Source organism: Gopherus evgoodei, chromosome 19 (assembly GCF_007399415.2).
Source record: "Gopherus evgoodei ecotype Sinaloan lineage chromosome 19, rGopEvg1_v1.p, whole genome shotgun sequence".
NCBI classification, from domain to species: domain Eukaryota; kingdom Metazoa; phylum Chordata; order Testudines; family Testudinidae; genus Gopherus; species Gopherus evgoodei.
Genome location: NC_044340.1, coordinates 14,093,450 through 14,119,246, shown reverse-complemented (window position 1 = coordinate 14,119,246; position 25,797 = coordinate 14,093,450). Strand labels below are relative to the sequence as shown.

The following is a 25,797-nucleotide window of genomic DNA, read 5'->3' as shown; positions in this document are numbered from 1 at the left end:
CTGAAGGCATGATCAAGTGGTTGGACTCAAGACATTAGTTGTTAACTTGCCCACAGTTGCTCCTCTCCTAACAATTCCAGTGCTTTTAACTTTTGCTTCCTTAAATCTATAGCACCCCTACACCCAGAAAATCCTGAGAGAGCCATTAGCAGCTGTCACAGATCTCTGTTGGCATCCAGAGCACATTCCAGCCATCTGAAATAAACTTCCCAGGACACCCCAGATGTGAATTGCATGCTCTGTAAGAGGAATTCCGTTCCTACTGTGTATTATTGTGTGTGCAGGCGGGAGAACAGAGAGATCCCCATTGTCATTGCTTACCTCTTCTCTTGACTACTTTCCTTCACCACCATGGAAGTCAGTATCTGAATCCGCTTCGTGGTGTAGCCAGCTTGGAAGAGGAACCAATGAACCAGCACAAGTGAGATCTCAGTGGCTGTCTCCCAACTCTGATGGAAAGGAAGGAAATGCACATGTTATCTAGTGGAATTTCTACAGCCTTGCTCCTAGTTTAAAGTGGTGAAGCTGTGTGTAAAGATTTGACCCTTGGTTCACACACACACACACCTCTCTTATCCAGGCCTCATCTCCTGCCTCCATTTTTGCAGCCTCCTCCGCAGTGGCTTCTGACACCCATGCCATCCTCTCCGCTCCAGTTCAGTCAAAATAGAGCAGTTAAAAATATCTGTCTTCCTCACCCACCCCATGTTAAACCCCTTTGGAAACCAGCCACTGGCTTTATCCACCACATTAAGTTCAGACTCTTGCTATTGGTGTCAAGGCCCTGTGTAATTCTGCCCCTTAAAGACGACCTTACTACATCCCATGTGTTAGTGCTCCAACCCTCATCACTCTGCCAATAACAGCAGCCTGTATTCCCACTCGAGAGTTATGCATGGAACATCAGCCCCAAAGGGGTCTGCAAAGCCCTTTAGCATTTACGTTAAAAGATAGGCCTATCGTCTCAGTAACCTTTCCTCTTACTGCACGTTCTTTGGGGGACTGTCTCTTCCTTGTGTTTGCATAATTCCTAGTGCACTGAACCCTATTGCAACCTACATGTAGCAGGTTCCTACAAAAACTAAATCTGGGGCTTAAAGGTGCTAGTTTGCCAAGGCAGGTGAGAGAAATCATTCGAGCCCCCCTGCACCCCACATCCAAAAAAAATCCAGCTGGCTTTTTAAAGAGTATTTTTAGCTGGGTTCTGTAGCATCCTTGCCCATTGCAAAGAACTGTCAGAAAGATCAGATTGATACATTTCATCCCTGTTTTTACAAGGGCGGGGCAGTGGAACAGTGGTAAAGTAACTTGAAGGCCATGCCACAATTTAGCTGCAGAGCTCAGGTTAGATTTTAGGAGCCCCAGGCTGGTACACCGTGCTCAGTCTGCTTTTCTGTATTTTGTTTTGTTTTCAACTTGATCCTATTTGAGGATTGCCAGATCACATTTTGTTAATTTGTTTAGGGGGGAAAATAGCCCAGCAGCTGTGGGAACAAATCTTTTCTGGGAAGCAATCTGATTGTGAGGAGATTCGGTGATGTGGGCAGAGAACATTCTATTTTTGAAGAGTGCAGAAATCTGCTTGGCAGGGAAAATTCCATCTAACTCTGTGACTGCAGAAATCAATTTCACTACATTTGAAATGAACCATACTTAATTTTGACCTAGTTTGCCAGCACATCAGTTATGGTCCTTCCAAGAACAGATTTTAACTTTCTAGTGTCCAGCTTCTGTGCTCTGTGTTTGTTGGAGTCTAGTACAAATGATAATTTAACAACTCTTGAGCATTAGGTCGCCAGTCTGCATGGATTGTCAAAGTAACTTTTGTATGGTTCAGACAAGCTTACTTGTAGCAATACAGAAAATCAGCCAAAAGCTCCCTTTTTCTCCCATTCATTCCCAAAAATCATAGTAGTACCCAGCTGATAGAAATCAGTTAACAAAAGTGTCCATTATCATCCCCCACATCCTGCGTACAAATGGTGCAATAAAGGCACAAAGAATTGAAGTGATTTACACAAGGGCATATAAGAACGAGCACGCTGGGTCAGACCCATGGGCCATCTCGCCCAGTATCCTGTCTCTGATAGCAGCCAATACCAAAGCTTCACGGGGGAGTGTACAGAACAGGGCAGTTCTGCAGAGATCTATCCCTCTCCCCTCCTGGCTGCTGGTGGTTTAGGGTCACCCCGAGCATGGAGTTACATCTCTGACCACCTTGGCTAATAGCCATTGACGGACCTATCCTCCATGAGCTTATCTAGTTCTCTTTTTAATCCATTTACACTTTTGGCCCTCAACATCCCATGGCAACGATTTCCACAGGTTAATTGTGCATTGTGTGAAGAAATACTTCTTGCTTGTTTTAAACTTGCTGCCTATTAACTTCATGATGTGATCCCTGATTTCAGTATTGTGCAAAAGGGAAAATAATAAATGAGGTAAATAGCACTCAGGAGACCAGGGGCAAAGACAGGACTGCAACTCAAGTCTATTAAGTCCTAGTCCATAGATCTATCCCCTGGCCAACACTGCCTCTTATGAACTTGACTATACCATTGCAGCCAGTGCTGTTAACATTCTGCATTTACATTCTATCCTCACCAGTAGGTTTTGGTGGAAAGAGGTGGCCTTATCTCTGCCTCTGATGCTTGCTTCATGCTGAAACTTGGCAGGTGAGATATTTACTTGGGAACAGTGTTCAGTCACAGTATTTCTACTGTTCCAGTTAAAGCAGGTGGGGAGAAGTATTCAAGATTTCATTGTATTTTTTTATGCAACAACAGGTTTCAGTGTTTATCATTTGCCTGGCATTTGGGCAAATTCTGCTCTTATTTATACTGGGATAAGTCAGCAGTAATGCTGGTGCAATCAGCGGCGTTTCTCTAGCTGCACAGTTTTACTCTGTGTCCTTCAGCCAGAGCACTTAGTAAAACATTGAGCTACAATCCTAACAGAGCGGTCACAGCCCCCTAGTGTGGTGGCTGTTACATCTAATGCTTTTCATGGAGCCATATCTAGAATACACTGACATCAGCAGAACCTTAACTTTCCCTGCTCCCATAACTGAAGCCCAGTTATGTTCCCTGGGATTGCACCAACTCCCTCTCTGCTCCTGGAGACTCTTGCTGAGTAACTGCAGGCCCCAGTGGCATTGCTTCATTTGGGGGAGCTGAGCTCCCAACAGGCTGCTGCTCCGATCTACTGAGCTGGGAACCCAGATTATCCTGATCTTTGTAAAAGCCCAACATTTCAGATGTCCACACACCTTAAAGGTTTGGTAGGGAAGGTTTCTTGACAGTAGAGATGTTAGGAGCAAAAAGAAAACACGTGACTTCACTGTTAAGTGTCAGGCTAGCCTAATCCTTTATTTGAAATGAATCATCCATGTTTCATATTCAGGCAGTAGTGTTTTCAGCCCAAGTGCCACAGGAAGTGATGCACACTGGCAGGGATAGAAACAGATGCTTGGAAGCAAAGCAGAAGGTACAGTGATGAAGGTGATGAGGAATGTGACATGCACAGGAACTAGCATGGAGACTACATTATAGTTCTCACTCCATCTTAATTCATCCACTGTGCCAAGGTGCTGCAGAACTCTCAGGAGTGAACAGGAGGAAGAGAGGGTGTGGTATTTACCTACCAGACTTAATGCATGACTTGCATTTAAAAACAAGAAGAGGGTTAGGATGGCCTTGCCTTAAAGCCCCATTGCTTTTGTCAATACATATCGTAGCATAGTTTCACTCCTGACCCATTAGAGAGGAGCACACAGGGAAATTGCACAACATTTTCGAAAGGTTGTTTTTAGTTAAGAGAACTTCACTTTTTAAAGCATTAACTTGTTTCCTACAAAGTTTTCTCTTGGGATTCATCAGTCAAGTTTGAGATATCTTGGGTAACTGCTTAAATATTTGAGGAGGAGTATAATAGAGTGAATATTCCTGTTAGGATGTTGAGAGTATTTTTAAAGGGACATAGAAATCTTGTCAGTTGACAGCTGGAAGTCTAGTCAGTTTCAGATATTGCTCTTGCCACACCTAAAACCACAGTCTGCTTTGCATGTTTCTCTTCTGCTGTTGGCCTATCAAAGGTCCACCAAGATGATAAACAAGGAGAGAACTCTACAGAGTATTGCCAAAGAACTTAAGTAAATAAACATAAGAGAATTTTTTTTTAAAATCTGAGACACTACTTCATTCCAGTGATTTTAAGTGATGCTATCCCTTTAACTTGAATGTAAGCAGCTGTCAGCTTTTTGAATGACTGTTTTTGTTGCATTGTTTTGAAGTCTAGGAGTAACAAAATTTATTTAAATTCTACAGTTTAGAAGAGCTACATAGAAGGAAGGGAGAAGATGATCAAATACTTAGACACACTTTTGTGGAATGCCAGTTTTCTGACATGCATAGCATCAACCTCCATGTGCGTCTCTCTCAGAATTTTCATTAATAAAGTTGCCTGGGGGAGGGAGGTGGGGTTTGGGGCTATGCTGTTTGCTGATTCATAGCAGAATGAATTCACTGATGCAGATTAGCTGATTGGCCCCATTAAGAATAACTTTAATGGCAGGTATTTGGCCATTACATTTGTGTGTTTAAGTATTCTTATGTTTGATGGTTTGTAATTCTTTTTTTAAATTGAGTTACTGTCTCAGTCATGGCCTGGAGAAACTCTCTGTAGCATTAGGAGGGGGCACAATCTGTTGAGTCCTGCTGCTGAGATCCTTAGCAAAGGGGCCAGTCAGTGATAGCTGTGGTTGGGATACCTGCCCTCAAACTACCTTAAGGGCATCAATTTCAGAACTGCACTTGTTTCATTAGACCAGTACTGACTGGACACACTGGTTCAGGCTGCCCAGCACCCATACAACATTGATGTAAAAATGACATTTTGGTTAGATAGGTACAACTGTGTGCACAGAGCAGGCCTCACAACAGCTTATAAGTATATAAAGGTGTTTAAACAGCAGTGTTTTTGTAGTTGTTGACAGTACTAAAATTCATTAACAAATATAAAGGCTTGAATCACTGAAAACCTTCTCCCAATTGCTGAGCCATTCTACAGGGCAAGCTAAGTAGATCAAAATCTGGCTCTACTCATCTAAGGAGATATCTGCATTAGGATGCTTTATGCCAGAGGCTGCACTGGAAATGTAGAGATTATTATCTCTTTCACAGAAGGAAACAAAATGCAAGAGCAGTAAGATGCCCAGTGGCTGTTTCCCCAGGCTATTCTGTTGGTCTACATTAGCAATTACCTGTTTGTAAATCTGCATAGGACAGTGCTTGTAGGTGGAGCTGCTGGGGTGGACATCTTGTTGCTTCAGCTAAGCAGCCCTTCCAGTAAAGAGGAAACACTTAAATAGAAAAAAAAAAAAAAACCAAGAAAAAAAGCTGGAAGAGACCCAGTAGCAAAATGCTGAACTACAAATACAGGAAAATTTTCACTGCATTTTGAACTGATTTTTCCCTTCTGAACTTTTCAGTAGCTTCTGTATTAGAGGGATAACAATTAGAATTTCATGCAGATTTCATATGTACTTAATCACTTGGCAAATACCAAAACACATCCCCATTAAGTGGAATTGATGCAAATACTGTCTTGATTAAACAGCAGACTTTGCCATTCCCTCTCATTAGGCTAAATCAGTTCCTGGGGAGATTTCCCCAATTAAGCAGAGCACTGTGCACTCTGGCATGTGGGGAGTTGCCAACATTTAAAAGGTTTTTAAGGGAGGCACCCAGGGGCCAGGAGAGTTAGAGTGTTAGGTTCTGGGATAACATAAACCTTCCTTTTCAGTTCACTTTACATAAAACATTCAGGTGATAAGCATCAGTCGTTACCAACCTAGGGCATGACTCAGACCAGCAAACCAAAGAAATAAGGCTCAAAGTCCCATTACTAATCCCCACAGCTATTCAGTTCCTAGTACCTCTGTTTCTCAGGATCATAAGACCGTACAGCAACAGACTGGAGTCTCTCCATGGAGAATTTGGAATAATAAAAGCAGAGGCAGAAAGAACTCCTAATCCTGGGTCAGTGCTACACAGAAAACTTGGGAGTAAAAAAGGGAAAACCCTTTTGCTAGATTCCCTACTTCATAGCTCAAGGAGCCAACATGCTAACTAAACCCCCTAAAACTCTTACTACCCTTCTCAGCTGCATTAGAGACACTTTTCTAAGTGGCAGTTTAGCCTCTATATAAAGACTCACCTTTGACAAGCCTATTTAAGGTTAATAGGGTCACCTGGGGCTGATTGGCTGATGTTAGTAATAAAACTCAGCTGTCTTATTTCCCCCCCAACACAGTCCCCCTCCCATCCTCCATCTCTAGAGCCTAAAGTATTTAGGCACCTAACTCAAATAGGTGTTGTGGGCAGAGTATATGACTTAAGATCATTTGAAAAAAACCAAGGAGGTTTGTTCCTGTGTGTACAGCAGGGTAATGTGTTGCACCCAGAGGCTGTGGTACATCCTATCACCGTCCTGTCTTCATGCAAATTTTCCCCAGTATAAAGAAAAGGAAACAAAAAATGCAACTGTAAATATGATCAAGGGGAATGAAGCTGGGGCCAGAACATTTTCAGTGGAGGGACTCCAGGTAGGCAACACACCCCCAGAAGAGATCAGGTTCATCCAGAATCTGACTGTTTTTAGGAAAGGCTGCAAAACTGTCCTCTTCAGAAAGGGCTTAAGAATGACACACCATTGACACCCCCCCCCCAAGCCCTTCCAACAACCAATTAAAAAAAAATCGGTTCCCCAAACAGAAAAACCAAACTACTCTATCACTCAGCAGAGTTGTGACCCTAAAAAGGGAGCAGTGCCTGAAATTCACTAGGGACTTGAATAGGTGTGGTTGATTTTAGGTGGCAGGTGCCCTGATACTACAGTGATGGGTGGTGGTGTACTTCGTTTAATCCCAAAAGTTTTCCATAGCGGCCCAGTGTGGAGAGAGCTTTTGGGATTCATAGCAGGCTAAAGCAAAACCTGTGATCCAAACACTAGAGAACATTGGTAGGGGTGTGTGGGCATGAGAGCTCAACTTTTAAACGTGGCATCATTTAGTAGCAAAAAAAAAAAAACCCTCACGGCTCCTCCCAGATATTCCTCATCCTGTGGAATAGTGTTCATTTCAGATTTTCTGTACCCTCACTTTTGCTGCTGAAAATTATTGCGATGGTAAATAAAGCAGCATGGAACTAAGGGTCCATAGAGAGCTAATTATGCTATAGGAGAGAAGCCTGCATTTCAGGTTTCTGGCAATCATAAGTTTTTTTTTCTGCGTCCCCTCATTTTGGGTCTCTTCCACATAGTTGAGCTTTGGGAGGTTAAGAGGTGTGCTGCTAGAATTGTCTAGTGCCTGGCTTTTGCCTTCTTGGTGCATACGCCGTAGTCCCTCACACGTGCCTTGTTGGTGCTAGTCCTGGAATGAGACAATAGTTGCTGTAAATCAGTGTGGCTGAATTGGGCCTATTGTTGTTGATAGCCCTGTACAAATATTAATCTATATAGCTCCCCTGTGAGCTAGGTATTATTACGTTCCTTGTATAGCGTGTGGGAAACTGAGGCACGGAGCATTGCGTCATCGGCACAGCTGGGATTAGCCTTCACAAATTCTGAGCCCCCCCACCCCTCGTGCACTAGATCACCCCAAGCTGTTTTATTCATTAGAAACTGTGTGAGGCTGGTGCTTGCTTTATTTGTCGGTGATGCTGTTTGCTGACCTACATCTCCTCAGCATTTCTTGGCACGTTGCTTTGGCTCAACTCGCCTGTATCAGGGGGTTTCGCCTACTGACAGGCAGTGACTCAGCGAGGGTATACCAGGGAGTTGGTCACGTGACCCCCATTGGCTGCTGCTGCCAGGTCATAGGAACATTTTCATTTTTCTTTTCTTGCATGTAGGCTGTTACATAAGTGGATTTTTTATTTCATTCTTTTTTCCCAGCAGAGCTCTCACGATAATGGCTTTGTGTTTTAAAGGCTTATTTTCCAGTTGCTAGAAGATTCTCCAAAAGCCTTAACACAGGCTGCAGTCCTGTGGTGGACAGGGAGCGCTGTCCCATAGTGAAGAGTGGGAGGAAGGCTTGCAGATTTGGCCCGGCATGGTTTTTATAGTACCCCCAACTCCCTGAGTCTGTGGGCCTACTTCACTAGTGCCCTGCAGCTCCTATGACCATGCACCGGTGCAGAATGGAAGTAAAATACAAATCTGAATAGTTACTATTCACACTCACTACACTGCTACACTTGTAAATGACTGCACAAGGTGAGTAGCTAGGCCCCTTCAATCAATCTGAGGCCTTGTCTACACGCAAAACATGTACCAGTTTAGTTAAAGTGGATTAAACTGCCCTCTGGCCACTCTTATTTCAGCTAAAGTGTGGGTTATTAGGGTTCCAGTTCAACAAGGCACTTAAACGTTGAGCGTGGGTGTCAACCACTAGGCCTATGCTTGCCGGACTGGGGCTTATTACTATACAAATTACTGCAGCAAGGTGTAAATTTTTAATGGCGAGAGTAATTAAATGTTGGGATGATTTTACCAAGGGTCATGTTGGATTCTCCATGACAGACAATGTTTAATTGCCAATTGGATGTTTTGCTAAAGAGCTGTGCTAAGAATTACCTAGGGGGAAGTTCTGTGGCTTGTGGCATGCAAGATGGTCACAATGGTCCCTGCTGGTCTTGGAATCTCTGAACTGGAGGGCCATTAATAATCTCAGTGCTAACATCCATGGCTAGAAATAGTCCTTAAGGGCCAGAGCTCATCAGGGTGGGGAGGAATTACTTGCTTTGGGTGGTGCTGGTTGAAGGTAATGACAGAAGGATCAGTTTTACAGGAGGACTTTGCTGTGAAGACAGAGGTTTTTAGTTTAGAATCATAGAATATCAGGGTTGGAAGGGACCTCAGCAGGTCATCTAGTCCAACCTCCTCCTTAAAGCAGGACCAATCCCCAACTTTTTTTTGTCCCAGATCCCTAAATTGCCCCCTTAAGGATTGAACTCATAACCCTCACTTTAAGCAGGCCAATGCTTAAACTACTGAGCTATCTCCCACCTTCAAAGTATGCTTTGTAGTTAAATGGCAGTATGTATATTTGTCACTCTCTCCCCTTTCATTGGCATCAGGAAACCCCTGGGTACAATTGCTGGCATCCCTCTGATATAATTGCGGTAGGCCAACTTTTATACACGGCCTTTTGGGGAGCAGCAGCAGCATAGAGCTGAGCTACACAATTGAATAGAAGGAATCGGGTGGTCTGGGTCAGGATCAAAGCAACCTATACTGGCTTTTAGATACAAAGTACTCTTGGCTTTTTCCTTTATGCTTGGTTTAGGAACTCTTGGAGTGTGGGCATTGTTCTAAGGAACTGTTTTCCTTTAAAAAAAAAATAGCATGTATATTAGTGCTGAAGAGAGGCACGGTACACACAACCCTGCTGACTGAATCTAGTTATCCGTAGAACAGCTAGCAGTGGGGCAAGCTTCCCAGTCCTTGTTAATTTGCTTCACCTCTGCCCATTGAAGACCCTGCAGCACAAGGAAGAGGATGGCTCAAGTCATCCCAGCTCATTAAGACCCTGATCTTGCAAAGCACTTAAGTACCTGAATGGTGCCCTTGAAATCAATGGAACTGCCCATGTGCTTAAAGCTAGACATGTGCTTTGGGGCCTCAGTCCTTTGAGGGGGACCAGCTATGAAGGCATTATTTTGTGGTGCATACTACAGCGGTAGAAGGGCACCTGCAGACTCATTTGTCGGAGACATCCAAATAGCTAGCTGAGAATTACAACTCCCAGTCCCCACTAACTGGATCTGAATATGAACAGGAAACCTAGAGCAGTGGTTCTCACCACACATTTTTGGTGGCCTCAGAGTTCAGCCACCAAAGCTTGCTGGTGGCCACTAGGACAATTTCCCCTAAAATAATAAATGTAGGAAAAACAAATAAATATGCACATATACAAGTCCAAATCATAGTAATTTATTTATGTAGGGTTTTTATTTGCATTCTCAATACTCATAATAACGTACAGTTGTCTTGATTCTTTACGGGACCTAAACAGAATAGAAACACAAAGTGTTTTGCATGTTCTTGTCTTTTTTGTTGGGTTTTATTTTGCCCCCCCCCCCCCTTTTTTTTTTTTTAAGCCTTCCAGCTAGTAAGTTGCTCCTGTGAAAAGTGATATTTGTGTATTTGTTAATATCACTTTTCACAGGGGCAGACTTGTTATCTAGCTCTGAGGCTGTGATGAGTGATATTTACAAACATACACATACCACTTTTCACAGCAGACTCTCTCAGCCCTGGCAAACTGGAGGACAAATTAAGCCCTGGATGGGGAGGTGGGTAGGGAGACAGCAGGGGGCCAAGGGTGAGATGCTGGAGGCAGCAGCAGGGGCCAGCAGTGATGAGGGGGGTGGTGAGCCCAGAGGCTGGGGAAACAGAGCTCGCCCCTGCACAGCCAAAACCCACAGTCCAAAGCCCCATGGTCACAGCCCATTGCTGGAGCCTGCCACCCACCACCCCAGGCCTGAAGCCCCTGGGAAGGTGGGGAACTCACACCAGCTGTCTGCTCCTCTGGCACCTGTGACTGCCCAAGGTGCAGGGCAGGGCCCAACCCCTCCTTGCAGCCCCAGGGGAGGAACCCCTGCTTTTCCCCCATCCTCAGTGACTGCCTAGGAGGATGTGGCTGCAAGAAAAGCCCCTGGTAGCCGCATGCAGCCACAGCAGCCACAGTTGAGAACCGCTGACCTACAGAACCCATGCACTATGACAAAGCACCAGTTCCTGAGCAGTCCAGTCCTCCAAGGGCATAGTCCTAAAACCAAACATCTGTGTGTTAGTGTCTGCATGGTTACACTGAATGTTCAACGTCTTAAATGAATTAAATCGTTACTGCAAACTCTTTTCTCCATCCTTGCACATTCCTAGGGAAGACAGATTTACTTGTGTGAGGGCTGTCTAGGTATTTCTATGTCCATTGCCCTGGCTAACCATTTTATATTCATTTCATTTGTGTTTCAGGTCAGTCTGAATGATTCTCACAATCAGATGGTCGTTCACTGGGCAGGAGAAAAGAGCAATGTGATTGTGGCCTTGGCTAGAGATAGCCTGGGGTTACTGAGACCCAAGAAAAGCAATGTAAGTAGGTGGATTATTTTTTTTTTATTATAGAGAGCCTTGGAAGTACTTTTATATAAGGTGACATGTTTTAACCTATTCTACTGCTTCATAAGAGCATGTCTTTCTGTTATATGCTTGAAAGAAGATGTCCTGTTCTTCTGGACTTCAGCTATAAGACATTTAGACTTTCTTGCCACAGAGATTCAAATGGTGCTACAGCTGACTCAACCATGAATCTACTGAGGCAGACAAATTGAGTCCTAGTGATCTGCATCACATTGCTTGTAAATTTCCTGTACTGTGTGCTATTAATGGCACGTAGGGGACAGGCAACTGAAACTTGACGTGGAGAGTTTCCTTAATGTCTTTTTCCTTGGCGGGAAGGGTGGGGAAATCAGTCTCTCCCCCATGTACCACAAGGCTCAGCTTCTAAAGCCAGTGGTTCCTTTCAAGATGCTGTATCTCCATACTTGCTTGTAATTCCTGCGACCTGCTCCACATCCTAGACATCATGGCACCTACTATCGCCTGGGCTTCCCTGAAGGGCGTTTCATGCAGTGTAATAGAAAAGCGGAGACGTTAATGCTGAAGCATAGGGCCCAGTATCAATACAGTATTTAGCCTTCCTCTCATACTGTGCCATGTTTATCTGGCCATCTTATAACCTCGGTGTGTGTGGTGACACTCCCTACTTCACTGTATTTACCTGCTTGCTAGAAACAATTCATTTCTGTTGCAATGAATTTGTGCTGGAGAAAGGTGGCAGATTGATAGCCACAGAAACTGGAGTTCTCTCTTTACTCACTGAACAAAAACAGTGCAGGCCTCACTGAACTGGCCCCTAGCTATGTGCTTCCACCCGACTCTGGAGGGGAAGAAGGGGGTTCATTCTCCCTGCCTCATTAAATCATTGGCCTCTCATCTCAGCCTGCCAAGAAGAGGGAGCAGAGTGCCAATTGTTGTGGCCGTTATTGTAAGGTAGACACCTGCCCAAAATGAACTAATCGGAAGCCCTTTCTGGTGCATTTCACACAGGCCATCAGAAAGAAATTGCAGGGTGATGACTTTTGATTTATAGCAGCTCAGGCTTGAGTCACACAGATGCAGCAGATATCACTGGAAATAAATTTAAAAAAGCACCCCCACCCCCAAAATAAACAAAACCCACCACTTACTAATTATAGCTTTTGGGCCAGATTCTGCACTGCCCTGCACCTTCTGTAGCCAAGGATGCCTCTGGAAAGCAGGTGTAAAACACTACCCCTGTCAAAGGAGTAGCGCTTGATGTTCATTTTGCACGGGCATAAATGACTGCCCAAGGTGCAGGGCAGGGGCGAGCGATGGTTGCACTGCTGTGGTACCAATACACAGAATGGCAGATACCACAGTGCCGGAGATAAATTCAACTACCGTGGCAATAAACTTGGAACAGCCCCTCTCTAGAGAGGCGAAGCTCCGTCCCTCATTTCCAGACACTTAGACAAGCCATTCCTCATATCACTACAACAATGCATAAGTAATTGTAAGCTCTTTGGGGGCAGGGATTGTCTTTTTGTTCTGTATTTGTACAGCGCCTAGCACAATGGGGTCCCAGTCCATGACAGGCTGGCTGTGGTCATGCAAATGATAAATATTAATGCACCACTGAGGTACTGATGGACGTTGGCTGGAGAGAGGAAGTAGATAGATAGCTGCCTGCCTGTTCTACCAGCTGGATATAAACAATTGCAATAGCCTGCGTAGGAAACTGCTTCAGCCCTGTCTCGGTGGGATAAGGTGAGTGAGTAATGTCTTTTGTTGGACCAAGTTCTGTTGGTGAAAAACCAGCTTTCGCGCTGCATGGAGCTCTTCTTCAGGTCCTCGTAGCTCGGAAGCGTGTCTTTCACTAACAGAATTTGGCCCAACAAAAGATATCACCTCACATCCCTTTGTCTCGTATATTTGGCCCAACATGGCTACAACAATACTACAAACAATATTGGCTTAGGCTTTTATGGCCTTAGCTTTTGGCACACAGCTGGTGCAGAATTTACAGATCTCATGATGTTATAGCCTCTCAGTCTTTTCCTTTGTCCATTACCCCGTGTACATTACCTATGTTTTCCAACACCGTTGTTGCCAATAGAAAGGAGAGTGGACTCTGTCCGTTCTGCATTGTGTGCTTTTTCCCCCAATAGTTGCATAAAACTTTAAGAAGCCGCTCTCAAGAGAGAGGCACGGACTGCTATCACGGAAATTAAACCTGTGTCTCCATAACAGCAGGAGCCTTTTCTTTTGCAGGTTTATGTGTCGTATGACTACGGGAAGATGTTTAAAAAGATATCTGAGAAATTCAGCTTCGGTGCAGGGAATACCAGCGATGTGGCCATCTCACAGTTCTACCACAGCCCTGCTGACAACAAAAGGGTAAGAAATGAACAGGCAGAAATAAATAAGGCCTCCCCATCACACAAAAGTTGTACAACTTTAACTATCCCAGTTGACAGGTGCTTTATACTGGTACCTTTAGAGTATTAGAACTGCATCCACACTAGGAGATGTACCAGCATAATGGAATTGGTAAAGATTCACACCCCTAACTGAAATAGTTACACCAGTACAAAACCTAAACAGGCTACATAAATAAAGCTTCCCCTCTCCGGATTTAAACCCCTCTTAAAAGCCGGGATCTATAGTGAATCTTGTCCATTTGTATAGAATATTATTTTTATTGTTCTCTTCTCCGACTTCTGTCTGGCCTTAGTCTGTGAGTTGGAACAAGAATACCTGATTCTTACATAGCACTAGTAAACAGTAGATTTCAAAGCGCTTTACAAAGGGGTCAGTATCATTATCTCCATTTTACAGATCGAGACACAGAGCATTCAAGTAATTTGCCCAAGGTAACCCAGCAGACCAGTGGGAATAGAATAAAGGTCTCCTGAGTCTCAGTCCGCTGTGCTGTAAACTAGACCAACCTGTCTGGTTACGTGTTTTTAAATGGCGTAACCTTTCCCATGTCATCAGGAAAGCAGTCGGATTATATGCGCTTCTGCAGCTGCAATAGAAGTAGTCTTAATATAAGGTTCTTGGTTAGCTTTTATTTATTTATTTTAAAAAAGGATTGCAGGAAGTAGCTCCAAGGTTTACAGCAGAGAGAAAACATGCGTCTCTTGGGAGTTATAAATTGAATTTGGTCAAGAAAATTGACTGTGTTCCTAGAGGGAAAAAGAATAAATGTACACCCAATAATTTTATTTTCTCTAGTAGGAATCTAGGCAGCTTGCTTATTATGTGCCATTTGTATAATTCTATAAGAGCAAATTGTGCTCAGGGACAGGGGGCAAATAGATAACAGATTGCCACCTCCCACCCCTCCTGCAGGGTTTCAAATCTAAGGCAAAAGGAAGGCAGATGGTGTGAACAAGACAGCTGAGCTCAGTGTTTCCTGGAAGAGGTGGGGTTAGTGGTTTCTTGAAGGTGGAGACAGCGTGATATGGAAGAAGGCTTAGAGGCAAGAATGGTGAAGGAGACCTTAGGTTACAACAGGTATATGAGCAACAACTGTTCTCAGCTTGTGGAAGGAGCTAAATGCAACAGAAACTGGATGAAGGCCAGCCTCCGGCATCAGTCCAGGACCCCTCTTCGGCATGCAGCACCACTCTGCTACCTACAGAATGGTTCTATGAACCCTCTGTAGCACGTGGTCCCACTCTGCAGGGCTTCTCTTGCATCTCACTCTATTAAGTGGCACACAAGCCCAATAATCTTCATGTTCAACTTTCCAGCTCAGTGTTGGAGTGGGTTAGTAATCAGTCAGTATGACTTCACCCATCCCTAGTCTTATCAGCTGACAGACTGTCTCCTGTTTGCCTCTGCGTCAACCCCCACCCCCATGGGGGAAACACCATATTTCCTCTGGGATGTTACTCCATTGTGTGATTCCACTTACTAATGCCCCAGTGACCTCAAGTCAAGTTTGCAAGTGAAAAGATGTGTTTTTCCCCCCTTAACTTCCAGCCCTGAAAACTCACTCTGGGATTAGAGAATCAGGCTGGAATCTTCCTGGCTTGTATGTTAGCATCCTAAAACCTCTGTGATTTACACTGGGGACAAGACAGGACCTGAGCATAGGAACCGAGAAACAGAAAATGAGAACCTAAGTCACCAAGTTCTGCCTTCAGTTACACCTGTGCAACGCCCTTGTCTTCAGTGTAAAGTTGCACAGGTGTTACTTAGCCCTGCAATTGAATCTTAGCTAACAGTCCTGATGATGTTGTGAGGGGGACGGCAAAGTCTCCAGCTAGCTTTGCTAGAGCTGTCTTGATTCTGCCATGCTTACAGGAGTAAAAAGCAGCTAGGCACTTCTCCTTTCCTCCCTGAGCAGAAAAGACATTAGTGTGTTTCTTGTGCAATAGCTAGGCCCTGAAATAGTGCTCTTATCTCTTGGGGTGCCAGAATGAGTATTGCAGATACAGGATGCATTCTGCTGCAGATAGGTTTACATGGTAAGCCTTTGTAGTCTGTAGTCCACTACTGGTGACTTCCTTGTTCTGTACCGTTATATCATCTTCTGCTTATAAATTCCTATTGTCTGATTTTGGTTTTTGTTCCGGTTTCCCCTCCCCCCTCTGCAGTACGTCTTCGTGGATGCCTACGCCCAGTACCTCTGGATCACCATGGATTTCTGCAGCAATATCCAGGGCTTCTCTATTCCATTCAGAGCCGCAGATCTGCTGTTACACAGTAGGATCCCTGACCTCGTTTTGGGCTTCGATAGGTCTCATCCTAACAAACAGGTGAGCAGCTGTAGTCAGTTATGAGTGCCAAGTAATTCTGCATCCGTTGTTTTGAGTACCTGAACTGTTACATAGGTGTTGGGATGTTTACTGTGAGATGTGCTTGATACACGATTGAGAAGCATTTGACACCAGTTGTCTGTCCATCCATCTGTGTATCTAACCATCATTTTGATAAAGCAGCTGTCCATGTCGTATCCATCTCCCATCCTTACTCTGGCGTTACAGAGAAACATGAGTAAGCAAGAATACTTCAAGTGACGGTCTGTGTGTGTATGCCACACTTGGGATATGCATGTACACCCGGCACCTGACTCTGGGGAATGTGTGTATAGATATAGATATTTCAAGCAGCGTCCATTGGTTTGCACATGCAGCGCCGCTCTCCTTGTGCTCCGAATGGAGGGCATAAATAATGGTGCGGGCTGATGCCTCTCCAGTTTCACATTCACAAAATTCATGGGGGCTGGAACTGAGACTCAGAAAATATCTAATGGAAAAGCAATGAAGCCCCTATCAGATCTGGGCTGGGGGAGTCCTCCTCCCCAGTAAATCAGTCTCAACAAACAGGCAGCGGCCCTCTGAGCATGAGCTGGGGAATGGAATCTAAGGCTGTTAAGTCTAAGCAGAAGGCTTCACATGAGAGTAAGGACAAGCCATCTTTGTCTAAAGTTGCCCTGAAGATTTGGCCCGTACAGGTGCCAAGGACTTTGGCCCGAGTAAACCTAGGCAGAAGAAGGTGATCCACTAGGGTATGCATCCAGAGGTTCAAATATTGACTCTTATGATGAAGACTCGAAATAAACAGCTCCTGGTGCTGTGATCCACTTCTAGAGTTGAAGGTGTACTGGTAACACGGCCCTAGGGGGAGCTGACTGCCATGGTGAGCAGGGAATCTCTGGCTCCAGTTGAACCACCAATTGGTGCTCCTCTTATTCTAGGGCAGTCTCAGATTGATGTCCCCTTGGAGGACATCTTTGCTCTTCCCTATCAGAACCACCTCTTCCTGAGACTTTCTTCCTTCCCACCCTCGAGGCATGGCCATCAGGACCATCGGTTCCACCGGAGATCCAGCTTTCTCTTTGGATGAGTCACAGGCCCTGTAGGAATCTCTGCGGCATCAGGCAGAGCTGGAATGGAACATGAGCCCAAGAAGATCAGGGTTCCAGCCTCTGACCAGCCACGATTGTCCAAGAGACAGGTGGTCCCCTATGCCATGGGTTCCTCCTGTGCTGGTTGATCCATTATACTGGCAACATTGGGGACCAGGAGAGTCCTATCCTAGTCACCCAGGATTGGTTCATGAGTCCTATTTGCCGTTGCGTGGCCATCCACAACCGGCCCTGTTTGATTATTTGGAGGAGGAAGGTGAGCCAGATCTGACTATTCTGGTAGCAACCTTGTTGTCTTCACCGGATGAGGGAGTAACTCCATCTTCTCCGTCTCCACCGGATGACTTCAAGCAGTATCAAGAGCTCATGCACAGGCTTATGGTAAAGCACCAGATTTTGCTTGAGGAAGTCCAGGAGCCTCAGCATAGTTGACTTCAGCATTGTGGTCCCTGTCAGGCAGCCCTCTACATCAATGAGGTCATCATGAGGAGCAAAGATGGTCACACTCCTTGTTCTACTTCTGCTCAAGAGAGGGCCGAGAAGCATATTCCATCAAAGGGAGAGGGGGGAAGGGGAAAAATGTTCTCTCACCCACCGCTTAACTCTTTGGTGGGGCAGGTGGCTACAGAGTGGTCCAAGCAACACCACCGAAAGACTACTCCCTTTGATAAGGGATACAAGCAATTAGATGTAAGTGACTTGACTTCCTAGGGAGAGAGATCTTCTCTTCCGTCTCCCTCCAGTTCAGTTTATTGAATTATCAAGTCCTCTTGGCCACATTGGATTTCACCAATTATGCTAAGTTTATGAATTTAAGGACAAGCTCCCTGAAGAGAATAGAGTCTGCTTCCAGGCCACAGTGGATGAGAGCAGATGGGTGTCCACAGTTCCCTCCAGGCTGCGGTGGATACAGCAGATACTGTGTCTAGAAGGATGGCTATAGCCATTGTTATGAGGAGATACTCATGGTTTCAGTCCTCAGGTTTCCCTAGAGAGGTGCAGAGTACCATCCAAAATCTGCCCTTGGTACAACCAGCCTGTTCCATGAGAAGACAGATGAGTCTTTCCAGTCCCTTAGAGACTTGAGGACAATGCTTCACTCGGTGGACATTTATACCTCTGTTCTCAAGAGAAAACTCCATTGATACGGGTGTAGGGTACCTCCTCAGCATTTTTATCACCAACATCCTCAGGAACCACCATACAGGAGAAACATTTATAGACGCAGGAAGGAAGCCTCTGTAACATCCACTGCCACATTGAACTCTACCCCCCAGGCGAAGTTTCTTTTGACGGGATTGTCAAGACCCGCTTCCTTTAATGATGCCTCTTCATTGCCCTCCTCAGATATTCAGAGGCTGCCTTATCCCATTTGCCATTTGGAGGGCTCTGACTACAGACAAATGGGTATTAGAAATTATTCATGGTGGCTCTGATAGAGGTGCTGGTAAATCCTACATACAAACCTCCTTCCCGGTTCCACTCTCAAAGAGATTCTACAACAAGAGGTGAACTTCCTCCTCCTCATGGGAGCCACAGAAAGGATTCTACTTCAACATCAAGTGAATGGATTCTATTCCCCTTACTTCCTGATTCCCCAACAAAAATGGGGGGATGGAGGCCAGTTCTCTCTGTACTCACCAGAGAAGAGCAACATCAAGGGCAAGGTGACAGTTCTGCTCAAGGTTTTGGACTCTTATCTGGTGGACAGAACTGGGAAGGGTTCCAATGGGGATCCCTTTCTAATGGCTAATACCAGAAGAGTCAGTGAGCTGGTGGCACTCATGGCAGATCCACCACATACCATCTGCTATAAAAAAAAGCATCATTATGCCCCACCCCAGATTCATCCCTAAAGTAATTTCCGAGTTCCATATGAGTCCGGTCATTCACTTACCTGTGTTTTTCTCTAAGCCTCATGCCTTGGAAGAGGGGAGACAGCTGTATTATCTGGACATCCAAAGGGTTTTGGCCTTTTCCCTGCAAAGAACAAAGGAATTAGAAAGACATCTAAACTATTTTTTTTACATAGCAGAGTGATCAAGGGGTCAAGCTATATCGGCTCAGGGATTTTCAAAATGGATCTCACTATTACCCTCAGTTATCGATTAGCTTGTGTTCCTCCACCCAGGAGGGTTAAGGGCTCATTCCATCAGAGAGCAAACTGCTTCAGCTGCATCTCTGAGAGACATCTGTACTGGAGATGCATAGTGCAGCCAATTGAAGCTCTTTGCATACCTTCAGGAGACATTATGCTCTGGTCCGGTCATCAACTATATATACAGCTGAGGGGAAAGCAGTACTCCAGTCAGCTATCACATCTATGTCCTTGCACCCAGCCCAGGTGTTACTACTCCTTGTTAATCTCCCACCTGTGGAATACACACCAGACCATCACTCAAAGAAGAAATGGAGTTTGCTTACCTGTAACTGCAAGTTTTGAGATGTGTTGTCCCTGTTTGTATTTCACTACCTGCCCGCCATCCCCTCTGTTTGGACTGTAGTTTGGACTGTAGAAAAAGGAGAGTGGCCCGCACCACCTTTTATGCCCTCGACTGAGAGCATGAGGAGAGGTATAGTGCATATATGGGCCAACAGATGCAGCTTGTAAAAATATTCTGGATGGGGAAATTGGGGCACACAAAGAGCTTAAGAGACTCACCCAAGATCATGCAGTGCATCAGGAACAAAGCCAGGGTGTGAACCCAGAAGTTCTGACTCTGACCCCTTCCCCAGGCACTGGGGTAACATTCTTTCACAGTTCTTCCCAATCTTACCTAATTTAAGAACCGTCAGAGAGGAAGTGGGCTCCAGTTCACCTTAAGGAAGATGTGAGTCTTATTATTTGTACTCTGCCCTGGGAAGAAGCAGGGAGGCTAAGAAACACTAGACTGTTGTATGTTCTGCGTTGGCAGTGGCCAAGTGTTTGTCTTGGAAAGTCACATACCAGTATCATGTGGGTTTGTGTTTTGATATCTCCTTGCCATAATTAGTAGATGGCTTCTTCATCCAGGGTAGAGCACACAGAAGATCCACCACTATCCCAGCCCTGCTTAGCCAGGACATTCCCTTTTAAATATATAAATGCATTTTCCCTTGGGCAGAAAGTATCAAAGTGGTGGGATTGGTTTTTGGCAGAATGAACCTTTGACAGGCTCCCCCATGCACCTTCCCTCCAGTCCTACTGATCCACTGACTGCATCATTAGCAACTCATGCCAGATGATTGCCAATAAGTCAGGAATGACCTTTGGATCATTTACCATGGGCTGGCGGTTTTGCATTGCAAAGGTTTGCATTGCAGATGTTTGCAGTTGGCCTTGCTTTGCACATTGCTGCTTTGGCACCTTGTGCTCACAACCTGTGCAGTGCTGAACTCAGTTATCATGCCTGCGCTTACTCTCAACCTGTCTACTCCTTTGCCTGGCGTGCTCTGGATGGTCGGCCCTGCTCTGCTCCTGCACCTTGGGAATTCTCCCCCAGGACTTGGCAATTGATTTGCATACCCTGTACACAGCTGGAAAGATGTATAAGGGTCAAATCTGGCGCCTATGTTTTTTATTAGCTTCTGTCACCAGGCTAGCTGATAATGCAGAAGCAGGGTTGATCTTGCAGTTAGCTCAGTTGTCCAAGTCAGAACTTTTGGGTTCTCGTTCCTGTTTTGCAGCTGATTAATTGTGTAACTGATTAGATCATTTCCCTGAATTCTAATTTACGTGTCTGTAAGACAGATATACTTACCTTCTTTGTAAGCGTCTACATTAATGTTTGCAAAAGCTTTTGGATATCTGCAGAAAAAAAAGTGCCATGGAAACACAGAGTCGTATTTTAGAGGAATAAATAAATGTGCCGGGTTTCTGAAATGCAAAGGATCAAGACTAAAGCTCACACATCACTTCTATCAGGCACAGTCAGACATCACTGTTCTGCTGGATCAGTGAAAGGGCAGTAACCAGTCCTGAGTCACTGTACTGCAGACTGTTACGGCCTTGTATTCTTAATTCTGAGCGAAAGAGCTTAATTCTCCGCTCTGTATGTGCTGAACTACATGGCTAATGGGTGGCAATGGTGCATTTAAAAGTCATGCTAGGTTTATTGGTGATCACTGCCTTTTTTAAAATCGAATTGTTACACTGAAAATTGGGTCTGGAATCTGGCTGGTTCCAGGCACAAATCAGCAAAAAATATAATTCTTATGATTTAAGTGCCAACATTGTGGTTGGTATTGTAATAGAAACGAGAGCAAGACGGCCTCTGCTCCTGAGGTTTCATGCTTGCTATTGCTTTCACATTAGAAGTTATGCCTAATTGTGGTTAACCTCCTGCAAGAACATCTCTGCAGGCAGTAATATGGCATCTGTCCAGCTTTAGGGCTGCACATTCACCTGAACCTGGCATCTGGCTCCTGTACATTTATACATCTACAAGCAGATAATTGTTGCTCCTGGCAGCATTCGTTTGTAGAGTAGGCGTGCATGGAGCTGCTTAGAGGGAGAGTCTAGGTCCACAGGCTAGTCCTGCTTATGTAGTGTATGATGTGGGGAGAAATAGAACGGATTTCCCAAATTTAGCCCTTTAGTTTTTAATCCAGCTTCGGTAATAATTTAGGCTCTAGCGCAGGGTGTGCAAACTCTTAGGCCTGAGGGCCACATCTGGGTATGGAAATTGTATGGCGTGCTATGAATGTTCATGAAATTGGGGTTGGAGTGCAGGAGGGGGTGTGGGCTCTGGGGTGGGGCCAGAAATGAGGAGGTCAGGATGCGGGAGGGGGCTCCGGGCTGGGGCAGGGATGCAAGAGGGGAAGGGTTCTGGCTGGAAGTGCGGGCTCTGAGGTGGGGCTGGGGATGAGGGATTTGGGGTGCAGGAGGGGGCTCCAGGCTAGGACCAAGGGGTTTGGAGGGCAGGAGAGGGATCTGGGCTGGGGTAGGGGGTGAGGGCTCTGGCTGGGGCTGCAGGCCCAGAGGTGGGGCCAAAATTGAGGCTTTCAGGGTGTGGGAGGGGGCTTCAGGCTTGGGCAGGGGGCTGGGGCATGGGAGGGGGTTGGGGTGCAGGCTTCGAGTGGCGCTTACCTCAAGCAGCTCCTGGAACCAGTGGCATGTCCCCCTTCTAGCTCCTGTGCGGAGGTGCAGCCAGGCAGCTCTGCGCGCTGCCCTGTCCACAGGCACTGCCCCTGCAGCTCCCATTAGCTGCAGTTCCCAGCCAGTGGGAGCTGCAGGGGTGGAGCTTGGGGCAGCGGCAGCACGCAGAGCCCCCTGGCTGCCCCTAAATGTAGGAGCCGGAGTGGGGACATGCTGCTGCTTCCGGGAGCCTTGGCACATGCACGCAAGTGGCCTCAGACCCTGCTCCCTAGTGGGAGCTTGAGGGCTGGATGTGGTCAGTGGGCTGTAGTTTGCCCCCCCCGGCTCTAGTGCCTAAAGTATCCAAGTCCCACCTGTGTCTCTGACATTTTGTATTGCAGCTCTGGCAATCTGATGACTTTGGGCAGACCTGGATAATGATTCAGGAACACGTGAAATCTTTTTCTTGGTATGTATTGGATCTTTGAGTCTTTGTGGAACCTTTTCCCCTTTATGTCCTCCCAGGCCTCATTACTTCTCCCTCATCCTTTGCCAAGAACTCAGGCATAGAAGACGCTGGCAAGTATGGAGGTACAGAAGTCCATTCTCCCCCAAAGTTAACTCTGTAATAAGTGGCTATCACAGCAGTTTACCATGGGGATATGGGGCAGAAGCATGAGATGGAAAGCTAACAGTACTTGAAGCTTCTCCAGCTTGCCACATATTGTGTCTCCACAACTTTCACAAACTAAGCATTATTAAGCTGTGTTGATATTTGGATAGTCTGCAAAGGAAAAACCAACACATAGCAAATACTGTTGTTGGTGAGACAGTAGGTTGCCCTTGTCAGTTGGTTTTAAACCCTGAGTCTAACGGAGATGCACTGTCTTTTTCTTCCATGTTTGTGTAGCACCTGGAATACTGATCTAGGACTAGAGCCCCTAGGCACTGCAGCAAAATGTATAATAGTAAGAGGCAATTTTAAAAAACCATTTTTAAAAAACTTACTGTTCATGAAAGTTCTTGTAGCAATTTTTAGCAAGAGTGGAGGTGTCTTGCCCAAAATCTAGCTCGTATGGTTATTCTGCAATTTCAGGTAGAGACTGTGTTCTCCTTCACTTCCTGTCCTAAATGGTTGTTGTGCACTGTTAAACAGCTGCAGCAAAATGTCAGAATCAAGATCTGTTGGGTGGGTCTGAGGGGACAGTTTTACTCTAAAGCTTAAAAGGTCTTTCATTCAAAAGGTATTTAATTCAAAAGACTTGATCCTGCTCTCATTGCAGTTAATGATTAAACTCCTATTGACATGAATGGTACGGGATCAGGCCTTAATAGAGCTAATGACAGTCCCTTGAGATCAGAACTACTTATATCCATTTCATGCCATCAATTTCCAGTGAAACTTGCACTAAGGGCCCCCATTTCTGATTGGAAGGTGATTTTTTGCTGGTTCCTTGAGTGGTCACTGTAAATAGATTTCAGAGTAGTAAACAAAAAAAAAAAAATCAAACCTGCTATCCAGTTATCGACTGCTCTGCCATTGTGATTATTTGTGTTGTCCAGTATAAGAATCCATCAGTTTCTAGCTAGTAGGTTTTTTACATTCTAGTGATAAGTAACTTGCGTTGATAAATCTCTAAAACAGGCACATGGGACTGAACTGAAACCATCTCTGTACATCTTGAATATTACTTATTAAATTTAATACTCCTCTTATAACTTGTATGGGGGTTGGGGAGAAAATGATTGACTTTCAGATTACGATGAAAGAACAAGGAAACAATTAATAAAATGTTAGCAATTTCCTTGTCTTTCAACCAGCTGTTGAGCTGCTTAATTGGTTTTTCGATGCATCTTGAACATAAATTAAAAAAGATGGAGGGAGGGGAAATGTCAGTTATTTTTGAAGTTGTCATCCTTTATTTTGACCAGCTGTTCTGTGAGTTGTTTGACAATACTAATCAGAATTTAGATCCAAATTTTGCAAATAACCTCTCTTCATAATGAGGTGAACCAACCCCCCAGATCTCATCATCCAACTTCAGAGTTCTCAAAATTCTGATCCAAGTGTTGAGGTTTGAGCCCATCTCTTGTTAAATGACTTGCTTATAAATACCTGATGTTGTCTTGATAGTGAGGTGAGCACAAAAATAATATACTTGCTTTCTTTCTTTTATACAAGGGGCATTGACCCGTATGATAAACTGAATACAGTTTACATAGAACGACATGAGCCTACAGGGTCCTCAACTATAATTCGCAGCACAGATTTCTTTCAAACCAGGGAAAATAAAGAAATAATTCTGGAAGAGGTTGAAGACTTTCAGCTCAGGGACAAATATCTGTTTGCCACAAAGACTGTGGTAAGTAGCACGTAAGAAAAATCACTGTGTAGGCAAATGTATTACATTAATCTGCTGGGTGACCTTGGGCAAGTCACTTCACTGCCTCAGTTTCCCCATCTGAAACAGGGATACTGACTGACTTTGTAAAGTGCTTTGAGATCTATAGATGAAAAGCACTATACAAGGAGCTAGGTTTTGTGATTATTGAATCCCATCTAACACCTTCTGAAGTCAGTGGAAGGACTCTTATTTCATGGAACTGAATTGGGCTCTGAACATTCAGTACAATAATGGACAATACTTAGCTAGTCAAGCTCCATTAGTGACAGAACAAAAGTAAAGGAACATACTTTAAGCCTTGAGGCAAAATATTAAAGATTGCATAAGGTCATTGTCAGTTTGAGAAGGAAAAATTGGCTGGAGTTTGTGAGCTGACTTCATTATCCTTTAGCGATTGGCGCTAAGCCTTGTGCTTTCTAAGAGAAATACAGCTCCTGACACCAGGGGTGAAAATAAAAAACCCACTGCATATTAGTATACAGTAACCTGGACATGCCAGTCAGTACTTTTGCTGAGAGCTGACCCACATTTGAACAAGTCGTCTAGAGATTATTAGAGCATTTAGCAGGGCTAAAACTATGCATACTGCTGCACCAAAGTACTTTGAGATGTTCTATTGAGTCCACTGTAAAAGCACCACCATGCTGTGTGGATAAATACAGGAGTTCAATCTCCAGGGCTGTTCATCTGGCACCTTACTCTAGCACACATGAACAAGCATGGCTAAATGGCTCTATTGGAAAGACATAGTCTAAAATGACCAGATAGACCAAGTGTCAGTGTTTTTCTTTAACAATGTGCAGCTCAGGGTTGATAGGAGATGGGCTTGGAACAGCAGTATTTTTATATATTTATTTGATTTTAGTGAGTTAGGCAGAACTAGGTCAAGCTGCAAAGGGCTGGAATTCTGGCAGGAAAGAACTAGACGTTTATAAGTAAAGGGAAGGCAGAAATTGACAATAGCGAGGTGGAGCTAGGGAAAGAGGATATATGCCTGCAATAATTTAGTTAAGGCCACTAAATTGACTGGCTTCAAAATTATTCGGATCTGATCTGAAAAGCTTTATTCCCCTCCTCCCGCCGAATATAAACACATTAAGTTTTTATCCTTCTATTATCAAGATATTTTTAACAAGCCAGTCCCTAGTCACTTTTCTGTGTTTCCCCCAAAATGTTTAATGCTTCCTGTGGATTTTGCAGCATTAAGTAGCGAGCGTACATCAGAGCTGGAGTAATATTTACCCTTAGCCATGTGAATACTCTCAACAGGTAAAAGCATGTCTGAAGAGAATGGTTCGAAGGACACTTTC

General features: G+C 44.7%; 1 protein-coding gene across 6 annotated transcripts in view; it reads left to right on the top strand.

Moving 5' to 3' along the window:
* The window catches only part of SORL1 (sortilin related receptor 1), a 98,057-nt gene that overhangs the window by 5,064 nt on the left and 67,196 nt on the right, over window positions 1–25,797 (top strand). For 5 of the 6 annotated variants that reach the window (XM_030538111.1, XM_030538110.1, XM_030538109.1 and 2 more), the window contains exons 2-6: window positions 11,038–11,154; window positions 13,417–13,542; window positions 15,753–15,914; window positions 22,484–22,551; window positions 24,265–24,445. In XM_030538111.1, the coding sequence (XP_030393971.1) occupies window positions 11,038–11,154; window positions 13,417–13,542; window positions 15,753–15,914; window positions 22,484–22,551; window positions 24,265–24,445 (654 nt within the window). Of the gene's footprint in view, window positions 1–10,340; window positions 10,356–11,037; window positions 11,155–13,416; window positions 13,543–15,752; window positions 15,915–22,483; window positions 22,552–24,264; window positions 24,446–25,797 lie in introns of those variants that run through there. The other variant, XM_030538113.1, reaches the window with a different exon arrangement.